Below are 15902 nucleotides of genomic sequence, written 5' to 3' on the forward strand. Positions count from 1 at the left end.
GTGTGTGTTATTGCGATTTCCACTCAGCTGAAGCAATAAGGAAGATTGCTGTCTGTACACATAATGTCCTCCTGAACTGTTTAATAGTCATGCCCTGATTACAGCAGACGATGATGCATAAGAGCTCCAATTATTCCCGTTTTCCGTGAACCGAGATATGTTATGCAGTTATTAAGCTATATTGGAAACTAAAGTAGTATTTATTGTGAAGTTTACTCTGTCTCGAGTTCTCTGAGGCTAAATGTGTGAAAATAATGATGTAACACGGATGTGCGAACACTATATTTGGTGCAACTTGAGCTTAGTGTGTTTTTAGGATACAGGTGTTCCTGAGGATTGGGCTGCGATTCAGGTTTATATAACAGAGCAGTGTGAGGAAATCCTGCTGAAAGCCTTAAGTTGGGACAGGAAGCCTGAGAAATAACTCGGATTTGATAAAATTGGTTCATTAAAATCCTTCGCTAAAAGGGGAATAATTACATTCAGTAAATGCTGATAGTGGTGGGAAGCGAGATTAATGGTTAAGTTTTGTTTTTGGTCCCCGTAGTGTGATTGTACACACTATTCACTGGTGGAGGGGAAAAGAGTTGATACAGCGTGGTATCGTAATATTGTATCAATACGGGAATGTTTTGTAAAATACATTAAAATACTCTGGGAACATTACAAACGAGGCCTCATCTCGCCTGATAGGATGCAACTTTTATGCAAACAGTCACAGTGTGACTTGCACTGGCTGCTGTCACACTCAGATTGTTAAAGGATTGCACATAATTACTGTTTGATTTAAAAATGCAGACTGATTGCCAACGTGTTGCCATCAGTCTGAATGGGTCTTTGTCAACAAGCTCAACTCAGCTGGTTATATTCCTATAAAACAAAGGTTGCTGAGTACAAATGTAGTGGTTAAATGTGAATTTCTGTCTATTTAGACGACAACTGTAATATTTCCTTGATTTCTCACAGATAATTGCTGTATTGTCAGAAACAGATTGCATGTAATTACCACTCTAACTGCAGGCTGAGTATGGCTTATGGCAACGTTTATGGCCGGTTTTAGTGACAGTGTTGGAATGTTTGACAGTCAAAAAAAATAACTGAAATTTATCCTAGTGGATAAAATAGATATTGACAAAGTTTAACTTTGAGGACATAATTTGCAATTTCAAAAAAAGTGATAGATTGCAATATATGTTAGCGCAACACTTGGCGTATTGCAAAATGTTAACTGCAATATTGTATCCTGAATTACATGTGATATCATATTGTGGGCTGTCTGGTGATTCCCACCTCTATGACTCACACCACCATAAAAGAACTTGGAATCAAGCAAATATCCAAATTTGATTAGCTGCTTTATGGACATATTTTTTTGCGTATAGAAATCACATAAGTTTAGCCAACGCCAGTAATGTTTAAAGTGGTTAATGGGGATCTTTCAAGTTGTTGCTGCTGACTTGGAGAAAAACTACAAAATAGGTGAGGGGTGATTAAAACTTTCTGCATTTCTGTTGTTTTTACTGTCCATTATGTTGGAATATGTATCATGGTTTTATAAGTAGGCTAGAATTGAGAAGTATATTGATATTCACAAAAACTTAAAGATCAGCAATAGCACCAAGAAAGTAAATGTAGGTTTTGTGTTTAGAGCAGACAATTGCATCTCTAAAAATAAGATTGGGATACATGCATTTGTTTTAGACAAATTTTACATTTGTGATGATTTCAGTCTGAATTGGTCTTTTTCTAAATTTGTAAAGAAAGGTGAAATACACACATGAAATAAAGGGCTCATGAATTATTACAACCGAGCCAATAAAATGAAAGCAAACAAGCACTAAAGTATCTTGATGCATTCTCAATCATCCAGGAAAGTAAATCTCCAAAAGTTGAATCTGTTCATCTGGACGTAGCGTTTTGTGGGAGAAACTGAAGTGGATCATTGGTTGTTTAGAAGTGACTTTTGAACTAATTTTAAATCACTACATGTAATACCTACAAAATACTACCTTATAATAATCCTGATATATCATTTTTATATTGGACAAGTCTGAGGAGGGACATCGGGTGTGAGGTATGGGTAAAGACTCCATGCAAGTATAGAAATATGGACATTGGACATTTGAGTGCTTTCCTCTAGGCCAAAAAATCTATACGCAGAACAAAAAAAAGCGAAACACCTGTTCTACTTTCGTTTTCTGAACAAGCTCATGTGGTATTCGTTCATAGCTGTCAAGTTGCAACAAAACAAAACAAAACACAAAACACAGGCACGGCTACACGTGACAGTTACAATTTTTCCCACGGCCCGTGAATCTAGCACGACATACTGCTGTCGGTTAGGAGGGGGCGCTAGTCAAAGCAGTAGCAGTAGGTCTCCGGTGTTTGAATGGGTGTGTTTTGGGCCTCCGGTAAACTCTGCCTTGCGAGGCTACAATATAACACATAATATTTAACTAATATGCGAGTTTTTGGTTCCTACGAACCTTGAATCACTCCCCTTATCCTAGTTTCCCCCGGGCTTCACGACGAAGGTACATCTCTTCGAACTCAACGTGATGTTAGTCAGCAGTGTTTAGCTAGCTAGCGGCTAGCACCTTTAGTTACCACACGCTTAGCTGCTCTAAATTGGTGTGAGTTTAAAAGAAATATCCCATTTTAAACAAATTGAACAGTGTGTGCGGTAGTTTTACCTAATAATTTATTTCACAATGGACCTCAATTTCTACTCTGAGCTCTCGGACGGTTGTGCTCAAAATGTTGACTCAGAGTTTTTGGACCCCCAAGCATATGGTGGATACTCCCAAGGAAATAAGGTAACTTACCGACACCGGTGTTTTAATGAAAGGTTTATTGGAGTAACGGTATCGAACCGCCAGTTTAGAGCTAACTATCTGTGGGGTTTTTTTTGCTTGTTTGTTTGTTTGTTTGTTTGTTTGTTTTTTAAGTTTTCGGAAGGCAGTGACAGTTATCTCACCATCAGTGGAGCAGGACACCCCTTTTTGTCTTCAGAGGTGAGTGGGTTGCATGAAACTGCATGATGGTACAGTGTCACACGTTTTGGTTATACCGAACCTTCGTCACTCCATTAATTACTAACTCATTACCTCTTCTCTTGCACATACAGCAGACATTTCATACTCCTAGTCTGGGGGATGAAGTTTTCGAGATCCCCCCGATTTCCCTTGATCCAGATCCATCGCTGGGCATCGGTGATGCGGTGGCCCACTTTGAGCTGTCAGATGGGTCAGAGGGAACCGGGGGACCTTCGGGCTCCCGTAGCCTTGTTAGCAACCTTGTGGTAGAAGCCAATGACCCTTCTTTTGCTTCCACCTTTGTAAACTCTGGCTCTCAAAGCCTGGAGCAGCAGAGCCTCGGGGGAATGGGCCAGTCAGGAGGAGGAGCCCTGATGAGCTCTTCAGCCCTGGTAAGTACCTTACCTGTGAACTCGCACACACGATACTGTTTGTTGAATGCTGTAAAGGTTTATTTACAGTATTTTGTGTGTTCTAATTTCTCCACAGGAACTGGGCAACTCTGGTGGTTCACATTTCAGCAGTTCTTCCCCCATGACCATTGATGTTCAGCTCTGTGACATTGGTCATAGTCTTTTGGGAAGTGGTCACCTTACTACTATTAACCAGTCTGAGCTTTCACTGGGTCTGGGAGGTGAAAACATTGGCCACCCTTCAGAGGCGCCCAAGCAGCCTCTGTCAGCAACACCATCCCCAGCAGGTTCCTTACAGGACGAGGACATGGATGACTTCAAGGTAATAAGAAACACCTGTATCGTTTTGCAACACCAGTGTATTATTGGAACTGTAGTTTAGATTACAAACTATTTGCATACTAGTTATAATCCAACTTTTACAGTGAAGTAAACATAAAATTTTGTGTTTATCTTAACACAAAATCAAACAAGGTAACTTGATTGAACACTAAGTCCAGTTTAAAAGAACAAAAAGTGTCCCATTAATAAGTCCTAATAAACAAAAGGATATTGAGATAATTGGTTGCAGCTAGAATAAAAACACCCAGGCCTGGCTAGCACTTGATTAATCTGTTTCCAGAAGGAGATCTTGCTAGTAGCACTCCAGGATAATTAGGTGGTGCAAAATCTGATCTTGGCCTGTTGGTAACATAAACATCATAATCAGTACTGCTCCAGGACCATTCTTGGAATGAACCGATCACCTTTTAATGATGCTATGTCTTCACAACTTTGCAAAAAGACCATACATAAGAGAAGTTCATCTGCCAGAGAGGCTTGTTATATCCTCCTGAGAACCAGCCCAATCATTTATCTCCTCGGTTTTTGGTCTGTATCTTTTAACTTATTTCAGCCCCCATTTAAGTCCTGATATACTAAATAGAGGACATCCTGGGCTTTCCATTGGTATCGCACATGTTTGGGTGGCCTCTTTTAGCACCAAAGAGGAAGGAAATCACATGACTAATATATTTTTTTCCAATTTACTTTTAACCTGACCAAACTCCATCTGATTTTCTTTAAGATTGAAAATAATAGGTAATTCTAAATGAATTCTTTATATGCTGGTTTCACACAGGAACAATACCCACAGTTAGTTTCTGACCTGAGAAGAGCAGCTCAGACTGACAGACTCTCCAATGTGGCTTCAATAATGCAATCATGCAAAGAAGAGTAACAATGTCAGACTGATCTGTAGTTATTGAAAGCATTTGATTGCTGTTGTTGATGCTTAATGTGCCACATTTCGCTCATAAGTTTGGGGGCTGGCAATTACTCCTTAACTTCAGTGATGTAGGTTTTTTTTCTTGACATACATTTATCGCTTAATTTCTTTGAACATCTGACATAGTACATTTAGTAAGAGTTACATGAAGAAATTGGGAGAAGGTGGAAAATTTACCTACACTGTGAATAACAGTCACTGCTGTGTTGGAGATGATGAAGCTAATGCGTGCTCTCCCGTCTCTCCAACCGAATCTCTCCCTTCTCAGAAGAGTGTTCTGGTGGACTCTCCGTTGTCTCTCTCCTCTTCCTCTGGTCTCCCCAACATTTCGTCTCACCCGGCTCCTCCATCATCCATTTCTCCTGCTACAGCCCGGAGGGGTGGGGGTAAACCTGCCACACTAGCATCAGCGAATGTGGTTGCTGGAGCGAAAAAAGGAAGGAAGAAGAAAGACCCCAATGAGCCCCAAAAGCCGGTTTCAGCTTACGCGCTCTTCTTTAGAGACACCCAGGCAGCAATTAAAGGCCAGAACCCCAATGCTTCTTTCGGAGAGGTATCGAAGATCGTGGCCTCCATGTGGGACAGCCTGGCTGAGGAACAGAAACAGGTGTGTGCGTATAGTTATGCCTTTACTGACAAACAAAGAAGGAATATGTAGAATCCCCCCTTTTAAAGTGATTCCTTTTTAGCATGTCAGCATAATAATAATATTTTAGAAAAAAATGCATCAATATAACACAAGCAAACTTTTTTCTTTTTTATAAGGTGTACAAGAGAAAGACAGAAGCAGCCAAAAAAGAGTATTTGAAAGCGCTTGCAGCTTACAGAGCCAACCAGCTGTCACAGGTAACGTCATGTTGTCCTCTGAAAGAAAACCAGTCCATTGCTGTGCTTCTTGCGACTTACTTTTCTCGTGTGTTTAATATGGCCTCATTCTAGCCTGTTACCGAGGAGATGGAAACTGCCCCCTCGCCACCTCCACCTGTGGTTAACTCGATTCCTGCTGCCCTTCCCTCTGCCGGTCATCAGGGAACCCGTGTGGCAAACAGCACCATGGAAGAGAACACCATTACTAACATCTGTGCCTCCAACATCATCCTGGACGTCCCAGAGGTGACCACACGTTCCCGCACGGGGGCAAACAAAGTTTCTGCTCCAGCAGCTTCAGTCGCCCCGACCCAGACCATCACCAAGATCATAATCCCCAAGCACATTCTGCAGGGCGGCGGGCAGGTGGTGACCGTGTTGCCTGGAGGGGTCCGTGCCTTGCAGCCTACCCTCGTGGTATCGAACGCCTCGCGTCAGCCGCCTCCATTGCTGCAGATGCAGAATGCCCCGCCGCCACCCCGGCTCCAGCAGATGGCACCAGCGCCCCCACCTTTACAGGCCAAACCCCGCGAGGGAACACCAGGCCATCCTGTGTCCGTCACAGCTACACCGCCTCCTCCACTTCAGATAAAAATAGTTCCTGCCCCCATTCAGGGCAAACAGGCGCTGCCAATTATTGTCCCCAGCACAGCAGCCTCATCATCTACTGAAACCACATCTGCCCAGGCTCCACCTGTCGTGTCACTGCTGCAAGAGGAGGATTCTGCTGAGACGTCAGGCCATGCAGACGACGACGACGACGATGTTACAGAAGTGCTGCCTTCAGAAGAGGTAAAGCTAGTTCTTTTTAAGGTTCAGTAAACTTGGGGGTTATCCTCTTTTACAGGTGTTAGCACATCCGACTAATTTGTGTTCATTTAATTAACAGATATGTTTCAGTTTTTAAGGGTATAATATCCCTTCAGTGAGTATAGTTCATTCCAATGAAGAACAAATACTGTAATTAATGTTTTAATATCAAATATTCTAATTATTCAAATATTCTGTTCATTTATTCTGCCTGTCCTTTTGCAAACAGAAATGGCATCATAAGTTTTTACATTTCTTTACTCTGGTTAAACATCTATCTAAATATCCATTATCATTATTATTATTATCATTATTATTATTGTTACAAATTGATAGAAATACCCGACAAAATGCAGGAATTTCCAAAAATATTTAAAACTCTGCAGTGTTTCACACAGAATTTGAGTTGGACATTTTTAAACGAATGAATAAAAAATGTGAATAATGGATCGTTCCCCTCAATATTTGGAGAACAGTGGAAGACTCTTCAACAACTGTTTGCTGATTTTCACCTTGTGTTTGACCTCCTCAGTAATACAGCACACACAAACTTGGGGAAAGTACAAATTCCTGTTTGATTTATCAGTCTATGCAGATTTGCATTGCTTGAGTAATTTCATAAAATTGGTCGGGGGGTGTATTTATCTACATCAAATGTATGAAGCAAGATATATGGAATTATGAAGCAAAGAAAAAATGATAAATAACTCTAAATATGTCTTATATTTTATATTTCTTAAAGTAGCCACCCTTTGCTTTGTTGACAAACCCTTGGCCCTCTCTCAATGAGCTTCATGATGCAGTCACCTGAGATGGTTTTCAATTCACAGGTGTGCCTTATCGGGGTTTATTTGTGGAGTTTCTTGCCTTTTTAATGGGGTTGGGATCATCAGTTGTGTTGTGCAGAAGTCTGTTTGGTACACAGCTGACAGCCCTATTTGACAACTGTTAGAATTCATATTATGGCAAGAACCAATCAGCTAAGTAAAGAGAAACGACAGTACATCATTACTTTAAGAACTGAAGGTCAGTCAGTCCGGAAAATTGCTAAAACTATGAATGGCTCTCCAAGTTCAGGCGCAAAAACCATCAAGTGCTACGATGAAACTGGCTAAAATGAGGACCGCCCCAGGAAAGGAATAGCAAGAGTCACCTCTGCTGCTGAGGATAAATTCATCCGAGTCACCAGCCAGTGAAGTTAACATCACCTCAGATTAGAGCCCAGATAAATGGCACACAGAGCTCCAGTAGCAGACGCATCTCTACATCAACTGTTCAGAGGAGATTGCGCAAATCAGGCCTTTATGATTAGACAGCTGCTAAGAAACCACTATTAAGGAAAAGCAACAAGCAGAAGAGATTTGTGTGGGCCAAGAAACACAAGGAATGGGCATTAGACCAGAGGAAATCTGTGCTTTGGTCTGATGAGTCCAAATCTAAGATTATTGGTTCCGCCCACGATGCAGAAAAGGTGAATGGATGGTTTCTACATGCATGGTTTCCACCTTGAAGCATGGAGGAGGAGGTGTGATGGTGTGGGGGTGCTTTGCTGGCGACTCTGTTGGGGATTTATTCAAAACTAGACCAGCATGGCTACCACAGCATCCTATGTGTTCATTCATAGTTTTTGATGCCTTCAGAGAGAATCTACAATGTAAATAGTCATGAAAAGAAAGAAGAACCATTAAATGAGAACATGTGTCCAAACTTTTGACTGGTAGTGTATATCAGCGAGTTTGCTGACTTTGACACAAGAGTTTTCTTTAGAAAACCAACAAAATTAAAGATATATTCTCACTTCTGTTTTTAACATATTATAACATGGAGAAAAAACAGCTGTGGCAAACCTAGACCTGCGTACAATCTGCTGATATTAATCCCCTTTTTTCTTCAGGAGGAGATGGAGGTGAGTGCGTCGCGGGACGCCGTTGCAGTGAAGACTGTGTGCGTAAGGGCAGGTTGCAACAACCCAGCAGTAGAGAGTGAAGACTGGGACAAAGAATACTGCAGTAATGAATGTGTGGCCACTCACTGCAGGTGTGTAGAGGTGAAAGCCGAAGTTGTTTTGTTTTCAGCAACATGTAGAGAAACTTTCTTTTACATGATATTTTCTGTCTTTCAGAGATGTATTTAAGGCGTGGTGCTCGATAAAGAATCAGAACATGGGAACAGTGAAGTAACACAGCTGCTGCTGTCCATCACATCAACAGACTTCTTCATTTTCGTAAGGAACATGTGTTGATAGCTGTAGGGTGGATGCAGAACTGGTGCGTTAGAGAAATACATTTCACATTTCATGATTTGTACACGAAGCATAGGTCTGACAGTTGTTTTTCAGGACAGCTGGTATTGCTGTAATGGCACAGCACAGTAGTGTTAACCTTGTTACTAAAGGCATGTATGCAGTGTAGATAAATGTGTAATGATATGAGTATGTGTGCCATTTTTAGTGAGGCACCAAGGGGCCTTACGGCAGCTAGTGTGAGATATGGTCAAGACAATAATATTCTCTCTCTTAGTTTCTAGTTGTTTATTACAAGTTGTTGACGATCAAAAGAGGACAAAAACAACTCGTTCGGTGCTCACTGATTTTCTACATCAAGGTTTAAAATCAATGGTTTGGCATTTTTAAGTGTTTAATTCCTTTTGTATGAAGAGAGAGAAACTGTAACTGAATGGAATCTTGTTTTGTTAGCAGAAAATGTTTGTATCACTGTATAACCTGTTTTGTACGGAGGACAGTGGCCTTCCAGGCTGATTGTTGCCTTTTTTTTTTTCTTCGAAAATAATCTGAGCATTCTTGAACTACTGTCTATCTCCATGTTTTGTTAATAAATGAGACAAATTGCTCAAACCTCTGTTTCTGTCCATATTTCCCCCCCAGTGCCAGCTTACAAAGGCTTTTATTTAGGAACATTTAACTCTCCTGCTTGTAAATTACACACCATGGCTGCAGAGCAGGAGGAAAAGAGGAAGACCTCAGAGGAGCTTCATGGATGTGGTGTGACAGGTGAGGATGCTAGGGACAGGATGAGATGGAGGCAGGTGATCTGCTGTGGCGACCCCTAAAGGGAGCAGGCAAAAATACACAGCTGACTTAGACGCACATGCAGTTTTTGGTGCTGTTGCCCTAAGTTGACTGTTCTAGCTTTTGTGTTGGCAAATCTTTAGTTGCCAAGTGAATTTATTGACTTTTCGCTCTGATCTAGTTGTGCCTAGACAAACTACACTTTGGCTTTCACAGTTATCCTGTCATGGCTTTTATTCAGAAAAGGTTACAGAATCAGGTTGTTTTGAGCTCATTTTCTCAACAAAAGCTGCAAAACTCTTCATCATGCATGTTCAGTCACGTCAAATGTGAGCTGACATGGCAAGTGAAAGCTGAGATCGAAACTCTTGTGGATTTCTTGCAGGTTTCTAAGAAGTCATCTATTCTGGTTCCCCTATATCTCAGATATCGATCAAACTGCATTTTACAAGTAATCAGTTCAAAGGTTTTAAATCATGTTCTTGCAGCTATTTTTGTTTTAATTTTGTGTATTTTTAAATATAGCGATAATCCAGTACTTAAAATTGTGATGGGGTTAAGGTGCATATTTGTTGCAAAAGTGGCACCATGAATTGTCAGTTGTTCAAATTCTTTCAATTTTTATATCTGGAAGCTATTCAAGACTTGTAACAAGATTTATATTAAAAATAAGTATCTACAACCAGAAAATCAAATATTTAACATAATTTACATGTCATATAAAAATAAATTCCTGAGGTGTGATTTGGCTTTGAGGCATCTTCTCTTTGGTTTAGGCCACTGAACTGGAGGCAGTTTGCACACAGTGTTGTCTGAATGTTGGGACAGTGTGCGGTATTATTCAGGAAGCTTTGACAATGGACGCTCGGCTGGGTGGATCCACGTGATGAAGCCCCAAACCCAGACACACTGGCTGCCTCAGTTCAGCCTTGAATTCGTGCAGCTGTGTGACGGTGGAATCTACAGCGCTGAATGAGATGCTGCCCTCCTCAAAATTAACCACCACTGCTATTCGGCTGTTCTGCAAGGCACGAGATACAGGAGTTTTGGTTTTGTTATGGCAGGCAAACAGGTTCCCTTTGCCTTTGTGCACAAGACTCCAGGACTCTGTGTTGTTTCCGAAGGCGCTGGTTTCCTTGCACTTTCGTTGGATGCTCTTGTAGGATACAGCGATGTCCCAGTGCCCCTCAGCCTCCACCTCCCAGACATGGACACCAGAGGAGAAGCACTGGGAGGAGAGGACCTGCGGGGCTTCATCGAAACGGCTGTTACTGTTGGGATAATCCAGCTTTGCCTTCACTCTCTCAGCTGTTTTGAGATCAGCAGAGACTCCAAGGACGTGATTGACAGTGTCGAGGTCCAACATGACAGCTCCTGACAAACAGACACACGACTATAAGTAAATTTACATACAGTGTTTTGTTGCTACACCTGTTTTAAAATCAAAGTCTATTAAGACTTAGCAATTACCTTGGCTTTGTAGCTAAAGCTAGCTAACCATTAGGAAGTCACCAAATGACCTACCTGCCCTTTTCCCTCTAATTCTCAATCTTGTTTTTTGTTCAATAAATGTTGCAGTCTTACTTTCAATCACTCAATCCCAATATTCATGTTTCTCCTCCTTCTGCCACACTGACAGTTGTCTCAACACAAGCAATACAATGCAAATGTAAAAGTGAGATCAGAGGTCAAATGTGACAGTTGTTGTGATTTAGCACCATATAAGTGAAACTGAATTGAATGACTTTAATAAACCATTATATGGTACTTTATATATCTTGACAATACACACCACACTTGTAAGATCCATAGTTTCTAAGTTATAACACATTTTGTCAATTTTCATCCAATAAATCAGTAAGTTGACCCTGAAAACCTTGATGGATGCAAGCCAAACAAATTGTACACCCCTGCAAAGCTTTATCAGAATTCATTCAAAACTTTTCGAGCCATCAAGTTAAACAGAAAGAATCACACACACGCAAATGCTACCAAAAAAATAACCTCATACGAGTCCTACCTTGATCTTCTGTTTCTTTAGGTCTGTAGCTTTTCATGGGATGATAAACCAAACTTTCTATGGAGGGATACATAAATGTCATTCAGACTTCTGAGTGGAACAGAATTAGAGTTTAGTAATTATAGTTTACAAAAAAGCAGATAAAAGATTTGTTCAGCTCTGCATTACCACACAGACATGAACGTTTTGACTTTAAGGAATACAGTATTCACTATCTTGCCAGTAGATGGATATGAAAGCTGCTGTGATACATAAAAAAGATACTTTACACTCAGAAGAAAGTTAGCCTGGCTTAGTATAAAGACTGGAAGCAGGGGTAGCTTCTAGATTAGCACCCAGCAAACAATGCAGGGCTGACAAAGAAAGATTTGCACTGCATAAATTGCACACTTGAACCCTCATTACCTGCGATGGTGGAATAGATGTCATGCACGCGGTTCTGTTGCTCGTCCAGCGCTTCTGTTAGTGTCTGGTTCTCCACAGAGAAGTTGTAGGCTGGTTGAAAGAAAGAAAAGGCAGACGTGAGTGAATTTACACATAGACACAAAAGAAACACAAGAACAAGGGGCTCGGGGTTCTATTACCGTAATAGAGAACTATGAACCAGAGAAAAAGCAGGACTATGGTGACACCGTTGATGGAGCTAGCGGGGTTCATTTTCTGTTTCTGGGTTCAAAGAAAAGGACATTAGCCACGGGAACAAACTGTAAACACCCTGAAATGAGATATTAAGATGTCAGGAAACAGGACTCACGTTATGATGAATGTCTTCTTGCAGTTTTCTTACAGTGTTGCTGGATTCTGTGATTTGATCCATGAGCATTTTAAAGTGCTGGTCCATGTATTCCTGTTGAATGCACACAATATTACCTTAAATTGCCTTAACATCTATAAATAGCAATCAGTCTTAGGCTGTGATTCAGATTTTCATTTTGTTTTACTCACGTATTAAACAGATATATTTGTAGATATGAAGTTGTTAGTCTCATACATTCATTTTAACAGTACAGCTGTCTGGCTGGAAATGATCCTACCCCTAACCCTAGACTGGTTGCCCGTGACCAGGTGGATTTTAAGAGGTCAATGAATAAATGAATCAAGATGACCTGATTGTGCAACATGGAGTCCAAGATGGTAATTAAACTCACCGTCAGCTGTCTCCGTAGGACAGTGGAGGCCTCAGTGGCCACGTTAAGCTGCTTGCCCTCCAGTGTGCAAATGCTGCAGATGTAGCGTCTGGATGACTTGCAGTAGTACCTCAGCACCTCATCCTCATGCTGTGGGCACCTCCTCTCTGCGAGGTCGCTCAGCGGTCCCACCAGAGGGTGCCCAGTGAACACCGGCAGCTCCTGGTGGTCCTTGATGTGCTCTTTGCACAGCGACACCTCACACTTCGTACATGTCTTGACAGCCAAGATGTTTTTCTCTGGGCAGTAGTCGCAGTACACACATTTTGTCTGCTTTTCCTGGGGAGAAAATGTCAGATATTGACATGAAGAATGATGTATTGCAGTCACGCAGAGTGGTTTACACTTTTTAAGATTGGCAAACAGATTTTAAAAAGTGCATCTAGTGGGTACCCTGGTCCTCCTGCTCAGCCTGAAGTCCTCTGCTATGCTGGCCAGCGCATAGCTCTTCTGCACTGTAACAACCTGACTAAAATGCTCCCTACAGTCTGGGCACTTGAAGGGGACGTCGGAGTCTGAGGAGTGATCCATCAGGCCTTCCAGGCAGGTCATACACATGCTGTGTCCACAGGGCAGCTGCCGAGGATCCTTGAATATGTCCCGGCACACTGGACACATGAGCATCTCCACCATCCGGCTATCCTCTGCATCTTCCATCCTTGAATCTCTGAAAAGAAAAAATAAGAGTGACAGCGAGCGTGGAAAGAGCAAGAAGGAAGGCGTGACATGCAAACTTTTTCCAGCGTCACACTACTGTGGGTCTAAACACTTCCTGTTGAGTTTGTTTTGAATAAACCATCAACCTCAGCATGAAGGCACACGAAGATTTAATCCCTACCTCGTTATCCAAAAGCTGTCGCAGGCTTGTCGGTATTATTCGTTTTCTGTCTTCGCTACATACATTCCTAAAAGTGAAAGCACCTCAGTGTTATGTTTCATGTTCCTGGTGGGCGGGGCTTAGGTGGACTATTCGTTACGTGCTTCCGGTTGCGTCAACGTAGCCTTATTTTTTTAAAATACCGAGTTACACTCTGTTAATGTCATTGCTAGATTTTAAAATGTCAGTAAAATATTTCCAGGTACTGTGCGTGCTTATCGCCAACTTGTAAGCGGCACTACCACTGTGTTTTTACACTTTTCAGATAATTAACCCAGTCAAACTAAAAGCATCAGTCAGTTGTGCTGACTCAATTAATTACCGACATGTCCATGAACTCAGTTACACTTAGTGGGAAGAAAAAAAGCACGAACAAGAAAATGAAGAAAATGGTACATTTTACTCACTAAACCCGCTGAATGAACTGAAATAGTGGTCATAGGTAATTTCACGTTACCTCTAATTGATTAATAAAAGGGAGTATATGTTTAGATTAAAACCGCGCACACTGAAGGACAGGGTCCTGCTGCTTTCTTTGAAAGCCATGTCATCCCTCCACTTTGTTCTACTCGTCTGGTTTTCATGTCAGCGCTTGTCCTCCGCTGTCAGGGAAATTTCAGTTGTTTTCAGAGGAACTGTGTAGAGAACATGCCGGTTAAACACGCAGATATCCTCTCCGAGTCATGTAATAACCCTGTGACCTAAAAGTGTCTTATAAATAACTGAGATAAGAAAAAAAGAAATTTCACACTTCCTGATTTTTTTTCTCTTTTTTTGTGAGAAGCAAACTCAGTGACAATAAGTCTGGAAAGGGTTACAAAGCTGTTTCTAATGCTTTGGGACTCCAGTGAATCAGGGGAGAGACATTATCCACAAATGGAGAAAACTTGGAACAGTGGTGAACCTTCCTGGGAGTGGCTGGCCTTCCAAAATTACTCCAAAAACACATCAATGCCTTGTCCAGGTGGTCACAAAAAACACAAAAATAACTGCAAACCTCACTTTCATTGCGAGCTCCATTCTATTCTATTTATGTACTGTCAAATCACAGGTCACCTTACGGCACTTCATATTATAAGGTAAAGACCCTGAGATAATAGAGACCTCAACAATAAAAAACAAAACCCTATGAGCAAGCACCTGGCAACAGTGGGAAAGAAAAACTCAAATTTAACAAGAAGAAACCTCCAGCAGATCCGGGCTCAGGGAGGGCGACCATGTGTCATGACTGATTGTGGGTGATGAAAGAATTACAGTGTCAGTGAAGGTCAGTGTTCATGATGCAACAATAAGAAACAGACTGGGCAAAAATAGTATCCACTGGAGAGAAAACCACTGCTGACTAAAAAGAACACAAAGGATCGTCTTACATCTGTCAACGGCAAAATATTCTGTGGACTGACAAAAGACGTTTTGGAAGGTTTAAGTCCCTATGTTAGTTACATCTAACATAAAACCAGCACAGCAGACCATAAAGATAACATCATACCAACAATCAAACATGGTGGTGGTAGTGTGACGGTTTGGGGCTGCTTTGCTGTAATTAATGAAACAATGAATTTTGCCCTCTACCAAAAAAAACATATCAGCAAGCCACCTCTGAATGACCCAAATATTGAAAAGCATCAGTTTGCAATGTTTTGACCTTAAACAGGCTGTTCATACTCAAAACCCCTCCAATGTGGCTGAATTAAATTAATTATACAAACAAGAGTTCCTCCACTGCCATCTAAAAACCTCATTGCCTGCTATCACAAAGGCTTGATTGCAGTTCTTGCTGCCAAGAGTGGCACAACTAGTTATTAGGTTTATGGGGCAATTAGTTTTTCATAAAGTGGAATTAAATAGCTTTCTTTGCCAATAATAAATGAAATCATCATTTAAAAGGTGCATTTTGTATTTACATTGGTTGTTTAAGTGTAACATTAAAGTTTGTTCAGTCTGAAAGATGTAAGTGTGGAAAATGTGCAAACCAATAAGACATCAGGAAAGGGGGGAAATAATACTCCACAGCGCTGCAATGCTTTGATCTGCACACACAAAATAAACTTTTTTTTTTTTTTTTTTTTTTATTGATACAAGAGACAAATCTTCATCAGAAAAACTTATTAAAAACACTGAAAGCAAGATGTTATTCAATGCACATGTAGTTAAAAAAAAGAAAACAACTCATCTGTCAAATGAAGACGAGAGCATATTTGTTACGTTTTAACTTATAAAGTCACCATGAAACATACAGGTCATGGAGAGCAAGACATCTACAGACAACGAATAATAGTAACGTGCTACAAAGTCAAAGAGTCAGTAATAAGTGACATAAGTGTTAAGTAAAAAACAAAAACATAGACTTGAAAAACAAATATATAAAAGGTAAGAGTGTATAAAAGCACATCATTTA

General features: G+C 41.0%; 2 protein-coding genes across 2 annotated transcripts; one reads left to right on the plus strand and one right to left on the minus strand.

The window, feature by feature from the left end:
- The first annotated feature begins 2301 nt into the window (after nt 1-2301).
- Nucleotides 2302-9246, plus strand: tox4a (TOX high mobility group box family member 4 a). Its single transcript, XM_031757007.2, has 9 exons — nt 2302-2816; nt 2949-3014; nt 3128-3427; nt 3525-3770; nt 4984-5322; nt 5481-5561; nt 5655-6374; nt 8287-8429; nt 8515-9246. The coding sequence occupies exons 1-9, from the start codon at nt 2712-2714 to the stop codon at nt 8570-8572; spliced, it is 2058 nt and encodes a 685-aa protein (XP_031612867.1). The 5' UTR covers nt 2302-2711; the 3' UTR covers nt 8573-9246.
- On the minus strand, nt 9159-13609 carry LOC116333793 (E3 ubiquitin/ISG15 ligase TRIM25-like). Its single transcript, XM_031757051.2, has 8 exons — nt 13466-13609; nt 13021-13294; nt 12589-12906; nt 12195-12287; nt 12025-12106; nt 11846-11935; nt 11441-11497; nt 9159-10794 (listed from the first exon to the last, which is right to left on the minus strand). Exons 2-8 carry the CDS (start codon nt 13282-13284, stop codon nt 10262-10264), a joined length of 1437 nt encoding a protein of 478 aa, XP_031612911.1. The 5' UTR covers nt 13285-13294; nt 13466-13609; the 3' UTR covers nt 9159-10261.
- Nucleotides 13610-15902: the final 2293 nt, after the last annotated feature.

The sequence above is a fragment of the Oreochromis aureus genome, linkage group 18 (genome assembly GCF_013358895.1).
Source record: "Oreochromis aureus strain Israel breed Guangdong linkage group 18, ZZ_aureus, whole genome shotgun sequence".
In the NCBI taxonomy this organism is placed as follows: domain Eukaryota; kingdom Metazoa; phylum Chordata; class Actinopteri; order Cichliformes; family Cichlidae; genus Oreochromis; species Oreochromis aureus.

Coding starts and splice junctions, on each gene's coding strand:
- tox4a (XM_031757007.2), top strand. CDS start 2,712: ATGGACCTCAATTTCTACTCTGAGCTCTCGGACGGTTGTGCTCAAAAT. Junction 2,817..2,948: donor GATACTCCCAAGGAAATAAG/GTAACTTACCGA, acceptor TTGTTTTTTAAG/TTTTCGGAAGGCAGTGACAG. Junction 3,771..4,983: donor AGGACATGGATGACTTCAAG/GTAATAAGAAAC, acceptor CTCCCTTCTCAG/AAGAGTGTTCTGGTGGACTC.
- LOC116333793 (XM_031757051.2), bottom strand. CDS start 13,284: ATGGAAGATGCAGAGGATAGCCGGATGGTGGAGATGCTCATGTGTCCA. Junction 12,907..13,020: donor GGCTGAGCAGGAGGACCAGG/GTACCCACTAGA, acceptor TTTTCTCCCCAG/GAAAAGCAGACAAAATGTGT. Junction 12,107..12,194: donor AAGAAGACATTCATCATAAC/GTGAGTCCTGTT, acceptor CTTTGAACCCAG/AAACAGAAAATGAACCCCGC.